This window comes from Ursus americanus, chromosome 14, assembly GCF_024610735.1.
Source record: "Ursus americanus isolate L20-20 chromosome 14, mUrsAme1.1.p, whole genome shotgun sequence".
NCBI classification, from domain to species: domain Eukaryota; kingdom Metazoa; phylum Chordata; class Mammalia; order Carnivora; family Ursidae; genus Ursus; species Ursus americanus.
The window spans coordinates 49272973-49296010 of NC_142140.1; the positions used below are offsets into that span (position 1 = coordinate 49272973).

Below are 23038 nucleotides of genomic sequence, written 5' to 3' on the forward strand. Positions count from 1 at the left end.
ATTCCTGGGGTGCAAGGGTGGTTTAACATTCACAAATCAAACAATATGATAGAACACATTAAAAAAGAAAGGATAAGAACCATATGATCCTCTCAATTGATGCAAAAAAAAGCATTTGCAAAATACAGCATTCTTTCCTGATTAAAACTCTTCTGGGTGTAGGGATAGAGGGTACATTCCCCAATTTCATAAAAACCATCTATTAAAAGCCCACAGCGAATATCATTCTCAATGAGGATAAGCTGAGGGCTTTTACCTTAAGATCAGGAACATGACAAGGATGCCCACTCCGGCCACTGTTGTTCAACATAGTACTAGAAGTCGTAGCCTCAGCAATCAGACAACAAAAAGAAATAAAAGGTGTTCAAAATGGCAAAGAAGAAAGAAACTCTCTCTCTTTGCAGATGACATGATACTTTATGTGGAAACCCCAAAAGATTCCACCCCCAAATTACTAGAACTCATACAGCAATTCAGTAATGTGGCAGGATACGAAATTAATACACTGAAATCAGTTGCTTTTCTATACACTAACAATGTAAGTGTAGAAAGAGAAATTAGTGAATCAATTCCATTTACAATAGCACCAAAAACCATAAGATACCTTGGAATAAACCTAACCAAAGACGTAAATGACCTATATTCTAGAAACTACAAAACACTTATGAAAGAAATTGAGGAAGACACCAGAAGACAGAAAAACATTCCATGCTCATGGAGTGGAAGAACAAATATTGTTAAAATGTCTATGCTGCCCAGAGCAATTTGTACTTCCAACGGCATCTTGGTCAAAATATCAATGGCATTTTTCAAAGAGTTGGAACAAACGATACTAAAATTTGTATGGAACCAGAAAAGACTCTGAATCGCCAAGGAAATGTAAAAAAAGAAAAACAAAGCTGGGGGCATCATGTTGCCTGATTTCAAGTTGTATTACAAAGCTGTGCTCACCAAGAAAGCATGGTATTGGCACAAAAGCAAACACATAGACCAATGGAACAGAATAGGGAGACCAAATATGGACCCTGAACTCTATGATTAACTCATCTTAGACAAAGCAGGAAAAAAACATCCAATGGAAAAATGACAGTCTCTTCAATAAATGGTCCTAGGAAAATTGGACAGATATATACAGAAGAATGAAACTCAACCATTCTCTCACATCATACATGAAGATAAACTCTAAATGGATGAAAGATCTCAATGTGAGACAGGAATCCATCAAATTCCTAGAGGAGAATATAGGCAATTACCACTTCAACATTGACCACAAAAACTTCTTTCAAGACATGTCTGCAAAGGCTATGGAAACAAAAGCAAACATGAACTTTGGGACTTCATCAAAATAAAAAGCTTCTGCACAGCAAAGGAAACAGTCAGCAAAACAAAGAGGCAACCCACGGAATGGGAGAAGATACTTGCAAATGACACTACAGATAAAGGGCTGGTATCTAAGATCTCTAAAGAACTTCTCAAACTCAACACCCAAAAAGCAAATAATCAAGTCAAAAAATGGACAGAAGACATGAAAAGACACTTCAAAGAAGACAAATGAATGGCTAACAGACACATGAAAAAATGTTCAACATCGTTAGTCATCAGGGAAATTCAAATCAAAACCACATTGTGATACCACCTTACACCAGTCAGAATGGCAAAAATTGACAAGGCAAGAAACATCAAGTGTTGGAATGGATGTGGAGAAAGGGGAACTCTCTTATACTGTTGATGAGAATGCAATTTGGTACAGCTTCTGATATATTATTAATATTTTTATTTGTCACTGGTTTTCTCTATCATTGAATTATGGTGGCTTCTCATATTCAGGACCCTCTACTCATGGCTAGCCATGGCCTGGCCTGTGTTTGACACTCAGTACATATTCCTCAAATGCATGAAAGATATTCTTAATAAAACAGTAGAATACGTGACCTCTGTGGGAGAAGGCGGGAAATGAGACAGAAAGCTTAATCAGAGATGGAACGGGAGGGAATCTCTTCAAAGGGGACAGTCCCTACACAAGATACTGAAATTAAGTTCTTGATTCTAAAATATAAATTGTTGCATTTCAACCATGTGAGCAATGCTATTCATGAAAAATTGATGTTGTCTTTTTCCTCTTTCCTGATAGTCACTGCAACCACATGCAATCAGGCAATGATACAAGGATGTCAGAATTCCTTCTTCTGGGATTATCAGAGGAACCAGAACTGCAGCCCCTCATATTCGGGCTTTTCCTCTCCATGTACCTGATCACTGTGTTTGGAAACCTGCTCCTCATCCTGATTGTTGTCTCTGACTCCTATCTCCACACCCCCATGTACTTCTTCCTTAACAACCTGTCCTTTGTAGACATCTGTTTCACTTCCACCACCGTCCCCAAGATGCTGTGGAACATCCAGACTCAGAGCAAAGTCATAACCTACAAAGGCTGCATCACCCAGATGTATTTTTTCATAATCTTTTCAGGGTTGGACATCTATCTTCTGGCTGTGATGGCCTATGACCGGTTTGTGGCCATCTGTCACCCCCTACAGTACATGGTCATCATGAATCCCCAGCTCTGTGGACTACTGGTTCTGATGTCCTGGATCACGAGTGTTTCTCATTCCTTGTTACAGACTTTAATGGTGTTGCGGCTGTCCTTCTGTACAGAGATGGAAATCCCCCACTTTTTCTGTGAACTCAATCAGATGATCCAACTTGCCTGTTCTGATACCTTCCTTAATAACGTGGTGATGTATTTTGCAGCTATGCTGCTGGCTGGTGCTCCCCTCTCTGGGATCCTTTACTCTTATTCTAAAATTGTTTCCTCCATTCTTAGAATCTCCTCAGCTCAGGGCAAGTACAAAGCATTTTCCACCTGTGCATCTCACCTCTCTGTTGTCTCCTTATTTTTTTGTACCAGCCTAGGAGTGTACCTTAGCTCTGCTGCTACCCAGAGCTCCCATGCAAGTGCAGTGGCCTCGGTGATGTACACAGTGGTCACTCCCATGCTGAACCCCTTCATCTACAGCCTGAGGAACAGAGACATAAAGGAGGCTCTGAAAAGAATCATCGGGATTCCAGTGATGTGAGGGCCCATCATCCTGGGGTTGAAGAAGTGCCCATGATTGCAGGGCTCCCAGCCTCAGAGCCAGGAACTGCTATTCTTTGATCAGGCTGTGGAAGTAGAATCTGCTCCTTCTATTTATTTTCCGGAAATTCCATGTGTTTGAATTGAACTTCTTCATATGTTTAAGTACCTGGCTTTGTTAAGCTTCTGCTCTGTCTGATAAACTTCAATAGTAGAGAAATCATGAATTCTGTCCCCATATATCAGTGCAAATGCTTAGAATGGGAAAAAGTTGATTTTTATAATTTCTCTCAGTTCTGGTTGCTTTTATAATTGCATCTCTTTGCTAGGACTGCATAACTAGCAATTCTGAAAACACATGTCTTCATATAACACCTTTATTACTGAATGAGAGTGTCTCTTGGGCAGTTGTTCTGACCTATTCCGCACTACTTATCAGTCTCTACATTGCATTTCTAAAGGTCATACACGATGTTGTGTGGAGTTGTAGTTCCCTTCTTTCTTCAACTAATACATGATATTTATTTCATTTATATATGTAGGTCAATCTTACAGTTTAGGGAAAAAATAATTTACCAAATGTAAATTACCTTAATTGAATTTTGCTACTTCTATGTCCATATGTGATACTTGGCTTTCTTTCCAGTTATAAGACATTTATCCCACCCCTGTCAGGTGGGACTCAGCTATAGGTGCTTTTGATCCAGTATGAGTTGTACACCATTAGAATTTTAAAATTCTCACTAATTTATTGGAGTACAATTATATATAGTAAGGTGCACTTATATTAAATGTACATTTTGCTGAAATAAAGGTGCCATAGTTGAATAAAGCATACCTACTTTATGGGTCTATCTGTAAGAACTCGAGATAAGGTCCAGGAAGTTTTACCTGCATTCTTATGTTATTGTTACAAATGTTATTCACCTGGACATCCATTTCCTTATTTCTGAAGGTAATGTGGAACTTGAAATGAAAGTTGTGAGGAATAAATAAAATGTTGGGTACACTTTCTTGAGTCCATAGAAAAGATCTGAGAGTGAAGAGTGTGTGTGTATGTGAGTGTGTGCACTCATGCACATCTTTCTTTCAAATAAACATGCTCACACACGTGTGCACACATACACTGATTTATAATTCCAACTATTATGTTGAAAGAAAACTTGAGAGAAATTTGCAGAAGATCGAAAGGAATGTTTGCATGAACATGAAATAGAAAGAATGTAGAAATTTTGACACAAAGATTTAAAGTAGAATGAGTGATTAGTGTAAAAAAAAAAATCCTTTAGGATGGGGCGCCTAGGCGGCCCAGTCAGCAGTACATCCGACACCAGGATTCGGCTCAAGTCAAGATCTCCTGCTCGTGGGAAAGAGCCCCACACCAGTCTCCATGCTCAGTGTGGAGTCTGCTTGTTTCTCTCTCCCTCTCTCTGCCACTCCCTTCCCCCACTCTCTCTCGTTCTGTCTCTCAAATAAGTAAACAAATCTAAAAAAAATTTAGGGTGACAATTGTAATAATGGATTGCTTTTTTTATCTTAATGCCTCAAAGTCCTCAAAATTGTGAATAAGATAAATTAATAAAAATTTTTAAAAAGTATCAAAAAAGTAAATTATCAGGCAAAAAAAAAATCTGAACCATATTTACATTTATGCACTGGGAAATTCTCCATACCATCTGCTGGGGCCAAATATCTCCAAATTAACTCCAATTTCTCTATGTAATGTGGGATTTCAACACACAATGCCTTGGCCAAAGGCAAGCTAACTGAATTATTTGAGAGGCTCAAACTCAGTTCCTGCAAACAATATCTTATTGGATAAATATCTGTATTAGATTCCTTTCACTGTTGTTGCAAATTACCTCACTAGTGTCTAAAAACAAATAATTCTCTGAAAGTTTTAGAGATCAGAAGCATGAAAGGGATGCCATTGGGCTAAAATAATGATGTGCGTGGGCCAGAATCCTTCTGGATGCTCTGGAGGAGAACATCCTCTTTCCTGCTCCAGTGTCTAGTGGCCTCCACGTTCCTTGGCTCATGGCCTTTCCTCCACCTGTGAAATCAGCACAACAGTAGTTTCAACTGTCTCTCTGACTCCATTCTTCTTGCTCGCTCTTCCACACTTAGAGGACCATTGTGATTGTGCTAGTCCGATGAAGGCTTATCTTCCTAAGATTATGACTACTAGCTTTATTCCAACTGCTATCTTAATTACCCTGGTATATAAGCTAATATTTTCAAAAGGTCCTCACGATGACATCTTTTGGAGGCCCTTCTTTTGCCTACTACAAAATCTTTTTCGTATATATTAATTGATACCCCTCAAGAGCCCACCTTTCTTCCTTCCTTCCTCCCTCCCTCCCTCCCTCCCTCTCTCCCTCCCTCCCTCCCTCTCTCCCTCCCTCCTTCCCTCCCTTTCTTTCTTTCTTTCTTTCTTTCTTTCTTTCTTTCTTTCTTAACTCTTATTTTTAATTTTTTGTTTTGTTCAGCTAGCCAGCATATAGTATATCATAAGTTTTTGATGTAGTGTTCAACGATTCATTAGTTATGTATAATACCCAGTGCTCATCCCAACATGCGCCTTCCTTAATACCCATCAAGAGCCCTTCTGTTTAAAAAATCGAGCATATGCAACATGGACGGCACTGGAGGAGATAATGCTAAGTGAAATAAGTCAAGCAGAGAAAGACAATTATCATATGATTTCTCTCATCTATGGAACATAAGAACTAGGAAGATCAGTAAGGGAAGAAAGGGATAAAGAAAGGGGGGGTAATCAGAAGAGGAAATGAAGCATGAGAGACTATGGACTCTGAAAAACAAACTGAGGGCTTCAGAGGGGAAGGGGGTGGGGGAATGGGATAGGCTGGTGATGGGTAGTAAGGAGGGCCTGTATTGCATGGTGCACTGGGTGTTATATGCAACTAATGAGTCATCGAAATTTACATCAGAAACCAGGAATGTACTATATGGTGACTAACATAATATAATAAAAAAAAAAAACATTAAAAAAAGAGCAAAGAAAAAAAAACGAGCATAGAATTTTTCGCCACCCAAAGAGTGAGTGAAAAACTATTCATTCAAAAATATGTGCAAGGAAGATTCGTGGTGGAGAAGACCTAAAACTACCTACACGTGACTCTAATACAGGACCACAGCTTTGCTCTCAAACTGTGCTCCTCAGACCAGGACCTGCAGCATCACCACCACCTGGGAGCTATTTAGAAATGCAAAGGCTCTAGGCTGACCTGGATGGCTCAGTCAGTTAAGCAACTGACTCTTGGATTTGGCTCAGATCATGATCTCAGAGTTGTGAGATCGATCCCTGTTTGGGGCTCCATGTTCAGCACAGAGTCTTCTTGACATCCTCTCTATTCCTCTCCCTTTGCCCCTCTCCCTGCTCATTCTCTCTATAAACAAACAAACAAACAAACAAACAAAAACTCTAAAAAAATGCAGTCTCTGGGCCCACTGGAGACCTGATGAGTCAGAATTTGCGTTTGAACTACAAACCTTGGTGATTTGTATGCACATTGAAGGTAGAGAAGAGCTGGTCTAGAATCCTGTTTCACACCTTCTCACTGTGGACACGGGGGCTGGATAATTCCTTTTGCTGGGTGCTGGCCTGTGGGTTACGGGTGTTTGGGAGCAGCCCACAGACATGGCCAAATATCTCCAGTTGAGAACCACCATGCCAAGATTTCAGAACTAAAAGCATTCTGACATAATTCTAATCAAAACTCCATCCCCTCCTTGCTTTATACATTAGAGCAGAACGTAAATCCCCCTGAGCCCCATTTCTACAATAGAGAATGGAGTTCATAAAAGTACTACCGCAGAGAATGAACATTTGTCAAAAATAAGTGTGACACGCCCTATGAAGTGCTAAGCTGGGTCGTGGTGAATGAAATGTAAATGTATCTCTTCCAATTAATAAACACTTCATAATAAGGGGCTGAATGCCAGTTCTTAACCTGTGATCTAACTATGATATTCTTAATTGTTTTGGCTAAACTATCGTGAAGCCAAGGAGTGCAGTAACCAAGATTTTAGAATAAAGGAACAAATGTCTCCCCTTTCTTGAAAAAGGAAATAGTAATTTTCTAAAGATACCAGGGATTGTGTCCCCACCATAATTTCAATGCTTTGAAGATCCAAGGGAAATAGTCAGATGAATTATTCAGTATTAGACTTTTGAGAAAACTTGAAGTCAGTGTTGTGATTAAGTGCTGGGAGGTTTAGACCTCTGGAAACGGGATAATTATTGGAGAAAAGGTAACAAAAACTGAATTCACCTGGCATACAAAGTGGTCTCCTAGGAACAGAGACTCACCCAGAAATAACTCCATTCTGTCCAGACCAGTTTCCCCAGGAGAAATCATGCACTTATAGGTGGGAGCACCAAGAGAGAAATGTGCCTAATGAGCAGAGGTGGGGAGCTGTAAATTCCTTTTCTGCTACAGAACCTCAGTGTGGGCATTTTGGTTGGACAGAACATTGTTGTTGCTTTCAGAGTCCTACATCTGGCTGGGAGACCGATGCTTGATGCCCTCGTGCTGTCTTGTCAGCAGACAGAGTTTGATCTCCATCATCAACTATCCAGAGAGGAATTGTGACTTGCAAAGAGAAAGCTTGCTCTCTGAGTGCTCATGCAGGTGAGTTCAAGAGCCCAGCAGGCACTGCAGGAGAGGATGAGAGGGAACAGAAGCCAAGTCTTCTACCTAATGTCACTGAGAATCCATCCAGCATAGCCAGGATGCCACAGATCACGGTAGTTGTTTGCTGGCTTTACCAATAAATTAACGAATTTATGTAGGATGTTAAAAAGAAAAGTGAACCTTGCAATCAGAAGTGCAAGTAGTAATGTTGATAATTAAATGGTATTAATGGAAGCCAATTAGAAGGAATTGAGAGGCATTAAGATGCTTCCAGTAAAAGTAGAATAGAAGTGCAAAAATCTTATTCATGAATGAGAGTCCACAAATAGGATATTAGCTGTGGAGAGATATACAGTGAAGTGAGGGCATGTCCTCTTATTTTAAGATGGAGGATCTTAGACTATGCTTCCACATGGATGAGAAAGATCTTGACCAAGGGATGATTGCAAACACATCCTTATAATAGTGATGCATGAAACATACACACTTTTTCTTCTTTCATTCTGGGAATTCACATGAAAAAAATAGTATGTAATACATGAAAATGGGTATGCTAATGAGCTTTACTTTGCATTGTTTTAGAACCTGTGAATCTGACTGTATTTGTGGGTTTGTTGGTCATTTGGTAGGTTCTCTGTTAAAAATTGTCTGTGCAAGTCCTTTGCTTTGGGTAGTGTTATAAGTGTGTTTTTATTCCTTTTTAAAAATTTCATCTTTGGAGTGTCTTGCTGGATCAGTTGGTGGAGCACGCGACTCTTGATCTTGGGGTTGTTAGTTTGAGGCCCACATTGGGTGCAGAGATTGCCTGATAGTAAAATCTTTAAAAAATAAAATACAATAACATAAAATGACATAAAATAAAATAAAAAAATATGATCCTTTCTACCAAGGAAGTGGAGTTTTTATATAAACTGACTGTTGGCCATTTAGTTCTTTTATATACGTAAAAATGTATTTCTGGAGAATGTATGAAAGTGTATGAATTTTGTGTGGTCAAATCTACTGGTCATTCATATTGGGCTCTCTCAATTGCTTAATTGTTTTTATTGAGGTACCATTGACACATAACATCCTATTAGTTTCAGGTGTACAACATAACAATTCTGTACTTGTATATCTTCCAAAATGATCACCAGTCCAGGGTGCTGAACATGCTACCGTGCACAGGGAGACCCACAACAGAGAAGCATCTGACCCAGAATGTCAGTCAGCACAGAGATCGAGAAACCCTATTTTAAAGAATATCTGTATTTTTAATATTTATAGTTGCCTTCAAGTTGTTTCCCCATAATTCCACACTTCTCATTTCTGTCCCCCAAATTAGAAAGTGCCCCTTTCACTGCCAGTTAAGAAGTCCAGTCCCAATCAGCAAGGCAGCTCTTCCTGGGCTTTCCCCACTGCTGGGTGTGAGAGAGAAATCTTTCTTGTTGTTTTCTCAAACTATCACTCACCTTGAGCAAAGATTCATGTATTGGATCCTCATTCAGTTGTCCATCATTATAATTTGTCCATACATTTCATGCCTATTTCCCACAGCTAGCTGCATTTCAAATGATTTTTACAAAGTTGTTAATTAACTAATTTTTGGTTGGGAATTTTTGACCTTAAAAATGTTAAGTTGATAGAGTTAAATGTCTTCCTTTTTGCTTCTAATTTTCTCACTTTAATCAAGATGGTTTTGCCTGCCTATAGATTTTATCTGTACTTTTTTATATGTTCATTTGCAAAGCATTATTTACTTTTATGCTAGTGGCTTTAATCCCTTTGATTTTCTTAAAGGTGCGTAAGATCAGAAACCACTTCATTTCCTTCCAGACAGATAGCCATTTGTGCCAACTTTTATTCAACAATCCAGTCTGTTCCAATTGAAATACAACCTCCCCATATGTTAAATGTCTGTGTCTACTGTGACCTAATTCCTGACTCTTTCAGAAAATAATTACAGAACATTTGCTGTGTGTCAGAAAGTTCTAGATACATTTTACGATATATTCTCTTATGTCAAGGTCTTCACTAAATTAACTACTAATTGATGTTGATACTATTCAATGAGTGTGTGGTCTATCATGTTCAGTTCATTTTTAAAATTTTTAAAATTATGTTCAGTAGCCAACATACAGTACGTAATTAGTTTTTGACATAGTGTTCAATGATTAATTATTTGCGTATGACACCCAGTTCTCACCACAACACGTTTTTGATGTTCCTTTTGGTTTTGTTTAATACAGTTAGGTGAAGTCACCCACGTTAACAAGTTTCATCACCTTTGCCATCCTTCTTATTCTATAGGTCTTTGCTTTCTTCAGTGTGTGTTTACATAAAGGCACATATACTCCCATAGCTTGGGAAAAACAAAGGGAACAAGGAACAATGAGCATCAAGTGTCTGCTCACTTAGTCCTGTACATATTGGCAAAGGCAGAGGGCAATAAAATAAATGTGTGTGTGACATAATGTACTCATGGAAAAATCACATGGAGTAGCTATCTTGAGTAAGGATGGATTATTATGGCAGGTGCAGGACATATAGAACAGGATCTGGGGTGAAGATGGGGACCAGGACTAGAGAGTGTCCATTGGATTTGTTGAAAACATCAAAACCCAAAGGACAGGAATAACAAATAAAAGATGTCACATAAGACAAGTGAGGAAGGGACTTGCTTGCCTGCCTCACCCCTCAACAAGCCAAATAAACAGCAATTGGTCAAATAAATGTGGACTGGCCACCAGGAAAGGAAGCCTTCTGCTCCTTGATATTAAAACAGCCCACCTGCTGTTCTACTTTGTATATTTCCTGCTGTGAAGTGTTGGTTTATACCTTTTGCTCATTTTCCTCTCAGAGCATCCCATCTGTAACATGTTTCACATCATGAAAATATCACTATTTTCATCTTTTTGCTCCCTTATTATTTTTGCCAGGCATCAAGGGGATCTAAGGAGAGCAGGAACGTCACTAGAACCAAAGACACTTTTTCTTCCTCCTGGTTGGTCTCTTGAGGGCCTCCTGCACTATTGGATCTGTTTTTCCTCTCATGTCTGTGTCATTCCTCTCTCTTCTCTCTGTCTTTACTATACAGACTGCCCATGTTCCTTTAAATTGATATCAGAAAATGAGCATATCGATAGGCATCCCCAAGTTTATTGCCCATAGGAATTGCTGGGTACCACTTCTGCATTCTTTAGGAGAAAGAAAACGAGATCTGGCGAGCTTGATGTGTGTCTGCAGCTGGCCTAACTAGTGTGCCTGGGGTGAAAAAGACAAGGCAGTCAGTAGCCCAGGAGGCCACAGAGGGTCATGGTGTGTGTGTGTGTGTGTGTGCTATGAACTGAGGGCAGTCCTCAGAGCAGGGCTATTAGGGCTCACATATTCCAAAGTAACTCTTATTGACAGGGGCCAGAACTCAATCAACAGAAGTTACTAACAGGTTGTGCATTTTGCCTCATGGGACATCTCATAACAAAATTAAGAAAGTCTTGCAAAATTAATAAAGTGAGGAATTCCTGTGTCTTGAAGTTGCAGCCATAGCAGGGTGGCTGCTTCGTTCCTCAGTACGCACTGCCACCACCTCTCATCTGTTTCCTTCTTCTCCTTTTCCTTGATGCCCTGGTTTTCTTTTGAGCCTTGGTTTTCTGACTCAAACAGCTTCCTCGGGGCCTTGACACTGGCTGTTACCCCTGCTGGGTGTACACTTCCTGAGATAACCTCAATCTCCCTTCCTATCTCGAGGTCCTGTTCACATGTCACCTTCTTTGCAAGTCTTGTGGACATCCAGTAAAAAAATAACACCCCATCACTTCTCTCCTTTACACCTGCTTTCCCCATCTTCACAGCTTCTGTCACCATCTGACATGTTATTAGATTATTAGTATTTGATTATATTCTCTTCCATCCTAGGGTTATAAGGACATTGCTTATCAGCACCCTATAATCATTGTCCAAACTGTGTCTGGAACACATACGACGCTCAGTATCCATCCCTTAAAGGAGTGAAAAATATTCTCAATGAATCAAGAATCTACATTATGCTGGGGAACAGACTGATTACAGAATTCTTATTTGTGTATAAAAATGTGAATTGGTGCTAGGGATGCCCTAAAGGGGATAAGACCACACACACATATTGAAATTAGTATATTGACTCTGAAATATAAGTGGTATCATATATGTTAGGTTACAAAAATACTAGTTTGTGTGAAATTAATCATTTATTTTTCTATATCCTGGTAGCTACCCCAAACCCATGGAGCCAGGGAACCTTACAGGAGTTTCAGAGTTTCTTCTTCTGGGATTTTCAGAGGACCCAGAACTGCAGCCCCTTATATTTGGGGTTTTCCTTTCCATGTACCTGATCACTGTGTTTGGAAACCTGCTCATCATCCTGGCTGTCAGCTCTGACTCCCACCTCCACACCCCCATGTACTTCCTCCTGGCCAACCTGTCCTTTGTAGACATCTGTTTCACCTCCACCACTGTCCCCAAGATGCTGTGGAACATCCAGACTCAGAGCAAAGTCATAACCTTTGCAGGATGCATCACGCAGATGTATTTTTTCATACTGTTTACAGGATTAGACATGTTCCTCCTGACTGTGATGGCCTATGACCGCTTCATGGCCATCTGTCATCCCCTGCACTACATGGTCATCATGAACCCCTGGTTCTGTGGACTGCTGGTTCTGGTATGCTGGGTCCTGAGTGTCTTGGATTCCTTGTTACACACTTCCATGGTGTTGCGGCTGTCCTTCTGCACAGAGGTGGAACTCTCCCACTTTTTCTGTGAACTCATTCAGGTGATAAAACGTTCCTGTTCTGACACGTTTCTTAATAATATGGTGATATATTTTACAGGTATGTTGCTGGCTGTTGGTCCCTTCATTGGGATCCTTTACTCTTACTGTAAGATAGTTTCCTCCATACTTGGGATCTCATCAGCTCAGGGCAAGTATAAAGCATTTTCCACCTGTGCATCTCACCTCTCCGTTGTCTCCTTATTTTACTGTACGAGCCTAGGTGTGTACCTTAGCTCTGCTGCTCCCCAGAGCTCACACTTGGGTGCATCAGCCTCAGTGATGTACACGGTGGTCACACCCATGCTGAACCCCTTCATCTACAGTCTGAGAAATAAAGACATAAAGAGGGCTCTGAAAAGATTCTTTGGAAAGGAAAGTATAAAAAGGCCCATTGTCCTGGGGCTGAAAAAATACACGTGATAACAGGACGCAAAACCTGAGCCAGCAACGGTAATTCTTTGATCAAATTGTGGACTTAGAATTTACTCTTTCTCTTGATTCCCTGGAATATCCCTTCCTGTAACATCAACTTCTCTGTACAATTTGAGTAACCATCTGTATTAACCTTTCTGCTCTCTGGTATCTTACAGTGCCTTGCTTAGTTGTTTTCTTGCTCTCCTAAATTGATTCCCAATTTTGGACAAAATATTGGAAATTCTCTTGGGGTACCTTGGTGGCTCAGTTGGTTAAACATCTGCCTTTTTCTCTGGTCATGATCCCAGGGTCCTGGGATTGAGCCTGCTTCAGGTTCCTTGCTCAGTGGGAAACCTGCTTCTCCCTCTCCCTCTTCCTGCCACTCCCTCTATTTGTGCTCTCCCTCTCCCCCCTGTCAAATAAATAAATAAATAAGTAAATAAATAAATAAATAAATAAATACACTCTTTAAAAAAAAACACAAAATATTGGAAATCCCCATTAATCCCATGAGATTCTATACATTTCTTAAGAATTATTTTTTTCTGAAAGGAAATATATCATACTGAGGAGGTTTTTCTTTATGTTCCCAATAAACAATCATGAGTTGTACTACTCTTAGGAAAAAAAAACACACCACAATTGGAAGCAAAGCCATTTATAATTTCTTAAGAGAGGAAAGTCTGAGACCACAGGTCACCACTTTTGTGCCCATAATTCTTTTAAATATCTGTTCTTCCTGAAAATTTGACCTTAACATATACTGTGTTTTGTAACAAGTCATTGGGTTTTATTTTTCTCCTTAGGATCCTGTTCTCTTATTCATCTCAGTGTCCACATTGCCTAGTCACTGGCAAAACCAATAATCAAGCACACATCTCCAGCTGTAGTCCACATAGAAACACAAATTTCAATAAATAGTTAACATAATATGGCTGTAGAGTCAGAGATGAAACAAAATTTTAGTCAGACATTTATTAATGTGCAAATAATATTTTCATGCTGCCCATCTGCTTATTGATGATGTGAGGCTGGCATCCATGTGTAAGGGGGTCCATCATTGGGATGAAGAAGAGCTTGCATGATTATGTTTTCTGTTTTGTATTCCTGCTACTGCCTGGAAACTTCCATGTCTCCCTACAAATATGATTCATTGAAGTGTAATTGCATACAACAAGATGCACACATTTAAAGTGTACAGTTTGATGGGGCACCTCGCTCAGTGGGTTGAGCATTTGACTCTTGGTTTTGGCTTGAGTCATGATCTCAGGGTCCTTGGACAGAGCTCCTTGTCAGGCTTGTGCTGAGCTGGGTGGGACTCAGCTTGGAGATTTCTCTCCCTCTCCCTCTGTTCCTCCCCCTGCTCACACTCTCTCTCTCTCTCAAATAAATAAATAAATCTTAAAAAATAAATAAAGTATACAATTTGCTGAATTATGGGAGGCATACAAAAATTAAGACTATAGGGGGATGCATGGGACTCTCGTCTCCAGTATGAGGGACTCACCTCCTACAGCAGACGATGCAGAAGGGGGCCACCCGGGCCTCCAGGCCACTGCTCTCCCTTTGTCCTTACTGCAGATGCCCTCCTGGGAGGGGTCCCATGACCCACTTGGCAAGTGCCAAAGAGGACCAGGAAATGGAACTGGAAACATGACCTTCTGTTTATGCAGGAGAAGAAAGACTCTGGGAAGTAAGTCCAATTTCCTTTCAATACATCGGAGGTGAAAGTGGTGATCCTAGAGCCTTCTTAATAGAGATTTTTTGGACAGAAGCATATCCCCAAAAACTTCCAATCATATCTGTGAAAGCTTTTTTTTTTTTATGACCCTGGTATCATCAGCTGTAAAGCAGAGCGTATTAGCCAAGTTAGGGGAAGCAGTGGGAGGTAATCTCATCTCGTGACCCAAGGACCTACACGTCATTTGAATATGCCAAGGAGAGTAAAGAGCTGTTCATGGAGAATCACCATCCCTTGAATGCTACTACAACCATAAGCAGTATCATCTCCATTGAAACTCCTAATATAGCCCCATCGAGTAAGGAAAAAAAGACAAAACAAAGCAAAACAAAAAACAAGAAACAAAACAAGTTTCAAAAACCCAGAAATGTAAGCCGGCAGAGAAAACAGATCACAAAGGAGAACTTCCCCAAGGATGGAACTGGGTTGATGTGGTGGAGCATTTAAGCAAAACTGGCTCTAAAGGTGATGAATTGTGCTTGGGACTGGACACAAGGGAAGGGCATCCTTTAAACAGTAAACTGGGTTCAAAATCCTTCATTACTCTTTTTTGGGATTGAGGTGTTTTTTTATAAAACATAATTTTTTTGTATGTTTCTTATGTAAAAATGTTTTAGGCTGAAAGTTCATGAAGAAATCTGGTTGTATTAAACCATTTTCACCAACTTGCTTTAAAAGGAGAAATCTTTAAAAAAAGATTCTACATGAATCCATTTATGTAGAATTCAAAAAAGGTATGCAGTGAGTTTTAAGTCCTTCGTTATGTTATTGATAAAATGGGATGAACGTGAGCCTCGATTTCCTTATTTCTAAACCTAATGTTGGGGAAGGAGCCCTAACTTCAGAGAGATGGTGTGAGGAATACATGAAAAGTGTACAAGCACTTTGTTGAGTCCAAAGAGAACATTCAAGGCTAGGAATGTGAGTATGTATATGTGTGTACATCTGTATACACCTTTCTCTCAATAAACACATTCACACACATTTATGTAGAGACACAGAGACTTCGTTACATCCCATCTATTATATTGAAAGGAAACCTGAAACACAAACTGAGGGCTTCAGAGGGGAGGGGGGTGGGGGAATGGGATAGACTGGTGCTGGGTAGTAAGGAGGGCACGTATTGCATGGTGCACTGGGTGTTATACGCAACTAATGAATCATCGAACTTTACATCGGAAACCAGAGATGTACTGTATGGTGAATAACATAATATAATAAAAATACTGTTATGAAAAAAATAAAAAAAATTAATAAAAATTTTAAAAAATGAAAGGAAACCTGAAGTTGGAGGCGATACAAATGAATAAACACTTGAATGAACATTAAAAAAAAGAATGTAGAATTTTGACACAAAGCATTCCTTAGTTTTAATAATGAATTGTTATTTATCTTAAAACTTTAAAGGCATCAGCGTCAAAACCACATTTACATTTATGCAGCGGGAAATCACTGTCCAGCTAATGAGGCAGAATATCTCCAAACTAAAACGGATTTTCTCCTTCCAGTTAAGGAGGGATTTCAATACCAAATGCCTTTACCCAAGGGAAGTTGACTGAATGAGTTGAAAGGCTCAAACTCCATTCCTACAAACAATATTTTGTGAAAAAAGTATGTATTTGATTCCTGCTGTTACAAATGACCACATGAGTGGCTGAAAACAAAGATTTATCTTGTATTTCTAGAAAGTCAGAAGCCTGAAATAGGTCTCACTGGGCTACAACTAAGAGGTCTCATGAGCACTGGGTGTTATATGCTACTAATGAATCATTGAACACTACATCAAATATAATGATGTACCATATGGTGGCTAAGTGAATTAAAAAAAAAAAAGAAAACAAAAAAAGAGGGCTACAGGGCTGTGATCCTTCTGGACACTCCAGAGGGGAATTCACTCCCTTTCTTATTTCACTTTTCAGTGGCTACCTGCCTTTTTTTTTTTCATTTTGAATTTATTTTTATTTTATTATTATGTTCAGTAAGCCAACATATAGCACATCATTAGTTTTTTGGTTTTACTTAATTTTTCTCTTTAATTCTCAGTTTTGTATTTTGTTTATTATTTATTTATTTATTTATTTATTTATTTATTTATTTATTTATTTATTATATTATTATGTTCAGTTAGCCAACATATAGTACATCATTAGTTTTTGATGTAGTGTTCAAGGATTCATTAGTTGCATATAACACCCAGTGTTCATCACAACATGTGCCCCCTAATACCCATCACTGGGCTAACCCATCTGCCCACCCCCCTCCCCTCTGAAGCCCTCAGTTTGTTTCCCAGAGTCCAGAGTCTCTCATGGTTTGTCTGCCTCTCTGATTTCTTCCCATTCAGTTTTCCCTCCTTTCCCTTACGGTCTTCTGCACTATTCCTTATGTTCCACGTATGAGTGAAACTATATGATAATTGTTTTTCTCTGCTTGACTTATTTCTTTTTTTTAATAATAATTTTTATTATATTTTGTTAGTCACTATACAGTACATCCCTGGTTTTTGATATAAAGTTCCATGATTTATAACTTGCGTATAACACCCAGTGCACCATGCAATACGTGCCCTCCTTACTACCCATCACCAGCCTATCCCATTCCCCCATCCCCCTCCCCTCTGAAGCCCTCAGTTAGTTTCCCAGAGTCCATAGTCTCTCATGGTGCATTTCCCCTTCTGTAACCCCCCTTTCTTTTCCTACTGATCTTCCTACTTCTTATGTTCCATAAATGAGTGAAACCATATGATAATTGTCTTCCTCTGCTTGACTTATTTTGCTTAGCATTATCTCCTCCAGTCCTGTCCATGTTGCAGCAAACGTGGAGGAATCGTTCTTTTTGATGGCTGAGTAATATTCCATTGTATATATGGACCACATCTTCTTAATCCAGTCATCTGTTGAAGGGCACCTCGGCTCCTGCCTTTCTTGTCTCCTGGCCCTTTTCCATCTTCAAAGCCTGCAGTCTAGAGTCTGAAAATATCTCTCAGATTCCAATTCTTTGTCCTCCCTCTTCTACTTTTAGAGGACCATTGTGATTACACTAGTCCCATCTGCATAATCTTTGTATATTGAGATCACTGATTAGCGAGCTTATTCCATCTACTAGCAGTACTCTCTATTTGATGTCACCCAATAGCCCTTATATGGGAGACTTGATCAGAGAATTTATCAACACCGATAGAGTTATGTGAAAATCTTTTCTTTCAAAATTACAAACACTGAAGATTCCTGGTGGAGAAGACCAAAAGTTACCTACACATGATTCTAACACAGGAAGGGAGCCTTGCTCTCAAACTGTGCCCCAAGGAACAGGACCTGCAGCATCACCACCACCTGGGAGCCGGTTAGAAATGCTGAGCCATACACAACTAATGAATCATCGAAAACTACGTCAAAAACTAATGATGTGGGGCGCCTGGGTGGCACAGCGGTTAAAGCGTCTGCCTTCGGCTCAGGGCGTGATCCTGGCGTTACGGGATCGAGCCCCACATCAGGCTCTTCTGCTATGAGCCTGCTTCTTTCTCTCCCGCTCCCCCTGCTTGTGTTCCCTCTCTCGCTGGCTGTCTCTATCTCTGTCGAATAAATAAATAAAATCTTAAAAAAAAAAAAAAACAAAACTAATGATGTATGCTATACAGTGGCTACCTGAACGTAATAAAAAATAAAGAAAGAAAGAAATAAAGAAATTCTGAGTCCCTGGGCCCACTGGACACCTAATGATTCAGAATTTGCATTTTAACTACAAACTTTGGTGATTTGTATGCACAATGAAGATAGAGAAGTGCTGGTCTAGAATCATATTTTCACCTTCTCACTGTTGACACTTGGGGCTGGATAAAGATTTGTTTGGGGGATTATAAATGTTCAGCAAGATCCCTTCAGACATGGTCTAAATATCCCCAGGGGCAAAATCATGTCTGGTTGAGAACCACTGTGCCAGAGTTTGAGAACTGGAATCATGGTGACAGAATACCAATCAAGTCTTCTTCCAGTACTACACTTAAAACTGTGGTATTGTGATTTGTACTTAAAAATAATTGAGTCCACAAGATATCAAATCCTGAGTCTTATCCACTTCAAAATGTATGCTAATAATTTGAAAGTAAAATAATTAAGCATATGCAAACTAACTATGAGAAAACACACAAAAGCTGATTATTTTACTAATATTGAGAACTTACACAAATTATTGTATTTTATTATTAAAGGGTCTTTATCACTTTCTTTTTTTTAAAGATTTTATTTATTTATTTGACAGAGAGAGAGACAGCTAGTGAGAGAGGTAACACAGGCAGGTGGAGCAGGAGAGGAAGAAGCAGGCTCCCAGTGGATGAGCCCGATGTGGGGCTTGATCCCAGGACTCTGGGATCACGCCCTGAGCCAAAGGCAGACGCTTAACAACTGAGCCACCCAGGCGCCCCTCTTTATCACTTTTTATAGCATACCGATACAATTTCCCATCACTTAAAAAAATACATATATATACATTTGGTCTTCATCCCCATTTGTGGCACAGAGCTTCTAAAACTTCAAATTTTCTAAGTGATAAGAGCAATAAAGATGTCTTTTTGTAGGTTAATGAGGTGACTTTGGGAAAGTACCTATGGAGAGGGGCTGCTTGCTAGGACCAAACATGTGGTTAGAGGACTGGAACTTTGGGTCCCACCTCCTGACTTCTGGGACAGGAGAGGGGCTGGAGATGGAGTCTAATCACCAACAGACAATGATTTAATCAATTGTGTCCATATAATGAAGCTTCCATAAAACCCAAAAGATGGTTCAGAGAGCTTCCAGGTTGGTGAACACATGGAGATGGTAGAGTGCATACCTGGAGAAGGTATGGAAGCTCCACACCCTTTTCCTATACCTTGCCCTATGCATCTCTTCCATCTGGCTTCATCCCTCCCCTGAGGCAGCACAGCTCAAGAGGGAAATCCTCAAGAGGCAGCCATAAACTTGAACATGTGCAAGCTCACCTACTGAGTCCATCATGTGACCACCTAAGATCAGACCTGAGATGAGCATGAGGATTCTTGGTAAAGAAGGTCTAGAAACAACTATCCCTGACTCAAACACTGAACCATAGCCTTAGTACTCAAAGACTGGTCCACAGACCTGAATTGGTGGCATCAGTATCAACTGGAAACAGTAACCATTATATGATCCCTCAGCTTCACCCACATCCTGCCAAATCAGAATCTGAATATGAACAGGATCCCTAAGTGATTCAAATGCATGTTAATGTTGGAGAAGTTCTGGTCTAGAATAGTGTTTCTCAACCTCTCCACTGCTGACATTTGTGCTAGATAAGTCTTTGTGGTGGGACCATCCTGTGCATTGTAGGAGAGGGAGAGCATCTCTGGCCTCAAGACACTAGGTGCCAGTAGCACCTCCCTAGTTATGACAACCAGAGATTTCTCCATAACTGTCAAGTGTCTACTGGAGGCAAAATCGCCCCTGGTTGAGAATTAATAATTTAAAGGACGAGAACTGGAAATATCTTGGTGGATTTCCAGTCAAAACTCCTACTCCCTCAGCTCATAACTTGGGACAGCTCATTTCACATCTGAGCCCCACTTTTGCACGTTTGGAGTAAGGTTCATTATTGTCCAGACCTTACAGAGTGGACTTTTGTAAAAATGAAATGAAACAATCCACATAGGATTCTCAGCTCATTATATGGGGCATAAAATGATGTAAATACCTCATAATAACACACTTTTTAAAATACAGCACTAAGTGGCAGCTCTTCATTGGTATTACTGGCATGAATCACCTGGATGGTTAGTCAAAAGCATCATGAAGACAACGGCACAGTATCCATATGTTTAGAGCAAATTAACATACCCATCTCTTGTTGAAGAGGGGAGTAGTATTTTTCTAGAGATATCAGGAGATCTTCTGTGTCATAAGACAAACCTTTGGAGGTCGATGGAACCTGATTAAGTAGGTCCCTCAGTCTTAGATTTGGACAAAACTCTGGAAGCCAGGCAAGATCATGGAGAAGAAAAACTGGATTCACCTGACTTCTCACCTGGTCTCCTGGGAATAGAGAATTGGCTGGAAAAAAAAATTTCCTTTCTGGAAATTTGCAGACCAGTGGTCCATGGGGAAATAATATGCTCAGAGGTGGGAGTGACAAAAGAAACAGTGCCTAATGACCAGACACAGGGAGCTGTAAATATCTCCCCCACTGTAGTCCCTTTCCATGGTGCATCCTTGTGCAGAACAGGACATGGTTGCTGCTTTTGGGTTCCTAAGTCTGGCTGGGGGACTCATGCTTTACTGTTTCCTGCTGTCCTCTCTGGGAACAGAGCTTGGGTCTCCATCATCAACCACCTACAGAGGAATTCAGAACTCCACTTGGTGACATTCATCTTACAGACCTCACCTAGGTGAGTCTGAGAGTTCAACAGGTGTTTCAGAAATGGATCAGAGAGAATGGAACCTGAGAACATTTCCCTGAAGTTACCTGAGAGCCTAACCAGCCTGTCCCAGAGCCAAGAGATTGTATGTTTGTTTGCTGGGTTGATTACAAAGGTTAAAAATAATTCATTTAAGAAATGAAACATGAGAGACTACAGACTCTGGGAATCAAACTGAGGGTTTTAGAGGGGGGTGGGGGATGGGCTAGCCCAGTGAAGGGTAGTAAGGAGGGCACATATTGCATGGAGCACTGGGTGTTACACGCAAACAATGAATCATGGAACACTACAAAAACTAAGATGTACTGTAGCAGTTCCATAAAATCTCAAAGGATTTAGAAAAAAAGGTGGTGGCTGATGTTGGCAGCTTTACAAAGACATGCTGTGACACTGGTAAGTAAATAAACTTACATAATCCATAAAAAATAATTCATTTAATATATTTTAAAAAGAAGTGTTCATTGGACTCAGCAATACAGGGATCACAGTACGTGGTGGGAATGGAAGTCCAGTTGGATGGGACAGAGGAAGGACTGGGGGACATAAAGTTGTTCCAGTGAAATTAGAACATATTCAAAGAGTTTTGCAGGTAAGAGGAGTAGGAAAAGAGAGCATTAGGCTTGGAAGCGTGAGCACTGGAGCGAGGGTATTTAAAAAATTTTCAGGTGGGGTGCACTTAGCTTACTCTGTATTTATTAGAAGGATCCAGGTCCGTGGAGGTAAATAGTACCTTGTGACAGCAGTTTTTGAGACGTATATATCACAGTCGTCTCTCCCATTGGTATCCACCGGGGGGAAACTGTACTTAAGATGAATGAAGGGATATGCCAAGGAGCATTACTTTGCAACTATTTTAATACTAAGGAGGCTGAATATATTTTTGACTTCGTTAGCCTTTTACTTCAGATATGCAAATTGTTTTTGCAAGTGCCTTGCTTTCATGCACTGGGATCTGTGTGTTTTTGTGTGTGTTTTGATTGTATTCTCATAAGCAAAGAATGGTGATTTTTTTCACCAGGTTTGCTGTTGGCCAGTTTTTCCATGTATTGTGTATAGATGTATGTGTAGGATCGAGCAAAAGCCTACGTGGTTTGAGTGGTTGAAATGATCAGTTGATGACATCATGTCCCCCTCATTACTTTGAAACACTGGAATTCTTCTGCATCCTTAGTAGTAAGAATTGCTTTTTACACATACTGCCATCTTATTGCACATCTAATTGTCCTTATTTCTACCATTTTGTATTCTGAAATGAGATTTCTTTTTTTTAATAATTTTATTATTTTTATATTGTATTATTACTATAGCATTACTTGAACTCCATGGGAATGAAGAGAAACAAAACCCACCGATCATACTACTCGTTATTCGTTAAAAAGTCCATTTTTCCTTCAAGTTTTTACATAACTAGTATTTTTGTAAAATAGTTAATTGTCACGATAGCACAGAAACAATTTGCATTCTGTGTTTACTTCCATTTCAATGGCTGTGTAATACTCCATTAAGTGGCTCAATGATATCATAGTTTACTTCAATATTGCCTCTTTGTAGGACATTTAAGTTGTTACAATCTTTTGATACTATGAACAACCCAGGTAACATATTTGGGCATGTGAGTTTTTCCTCCTCTGGGACTCACCTATTGCAAAGTATGACTCTTTTTTTTATTCATAATAATATTTTTATTATATTATGTTATTCACCATACAGTACATCTCCTGAGATTTCTTTAAGTAGCAATCACCTCCTGTTGTTATGTGAAACATGTTCTTTCCTATTCAACTAAAGATCCCCTGCATCTTTTCATAAACATGATTGAGTCCATTTGTGGTCACATACGATCAAATTATAATGAGCTACTGCTTCCTGCACTCTGTATTAAAAAGTATATTTTCCTGTTCTTTTATTCCCAAGCTTTTAGCCATTTCTTCCTGAATTA

At 39.7% G+C, this 23038-nt stretch overlaps 2 protein-coding genes and 1 pseudogene across 2 annotated transcripts; all 3 read left to right on the forward strand.

Moving 5' to 3' along the window:
• Positions 1-2144: 2144 nt before the first annotated feature.
• On the forward strand, positions 2145-3077 carry LOC123796649 (olfactory receptor-like protein OLF4). Its single transcript, XM_045804174.1, has one exon. It carries the CDS (start codon positions 2145-2147, stop codon positions 3075-3077), a length of 933 nt encoding a protein of 310 aa, XP_045660130.1.
• An 8897-nt stretch (positions 3078-11974) lies between these two features.
• LOC123796643 (olfactory receptor-like protein OLF4) lies at positions 11975-12943 on the forward strand. Its single transcript, XM_045804168.2, has one exon. It carries the CDS (start codon positions 11975-11977, stop codon positions 12941-12943), a length of 969 nt encoding a protein of 322 aa, XP_045660124.1.
• A 1516-nt stretch (positions 12944-14459) lies between these two features.
• Positions 14460-15238, forward strand: LOC123796644 (RWD domain-containing protein 4 pseudogene; annotated as a pseudogene).
• The last annotated feature ends 7800 nt before the right edge of the window (positions 15239-23038 follow it).

Bases quoted from the DNA above. Each gene is read 5' to 3' on its own strand.
- LOC123796649 (XM_045804174.1), top strand. From the start codon at position 2,145: ATGCAATCAGGCAATGATACAAGGATGTCAGAATTCCTTCTTCTGGGA.
- LOC123796643 (XM_045804168.2), top strand. From the start codon at position 11,975: ATGGAGCCAGGGAACCTTACAGGAGTTTCAGAGTTTCTTCTTCTGGGA.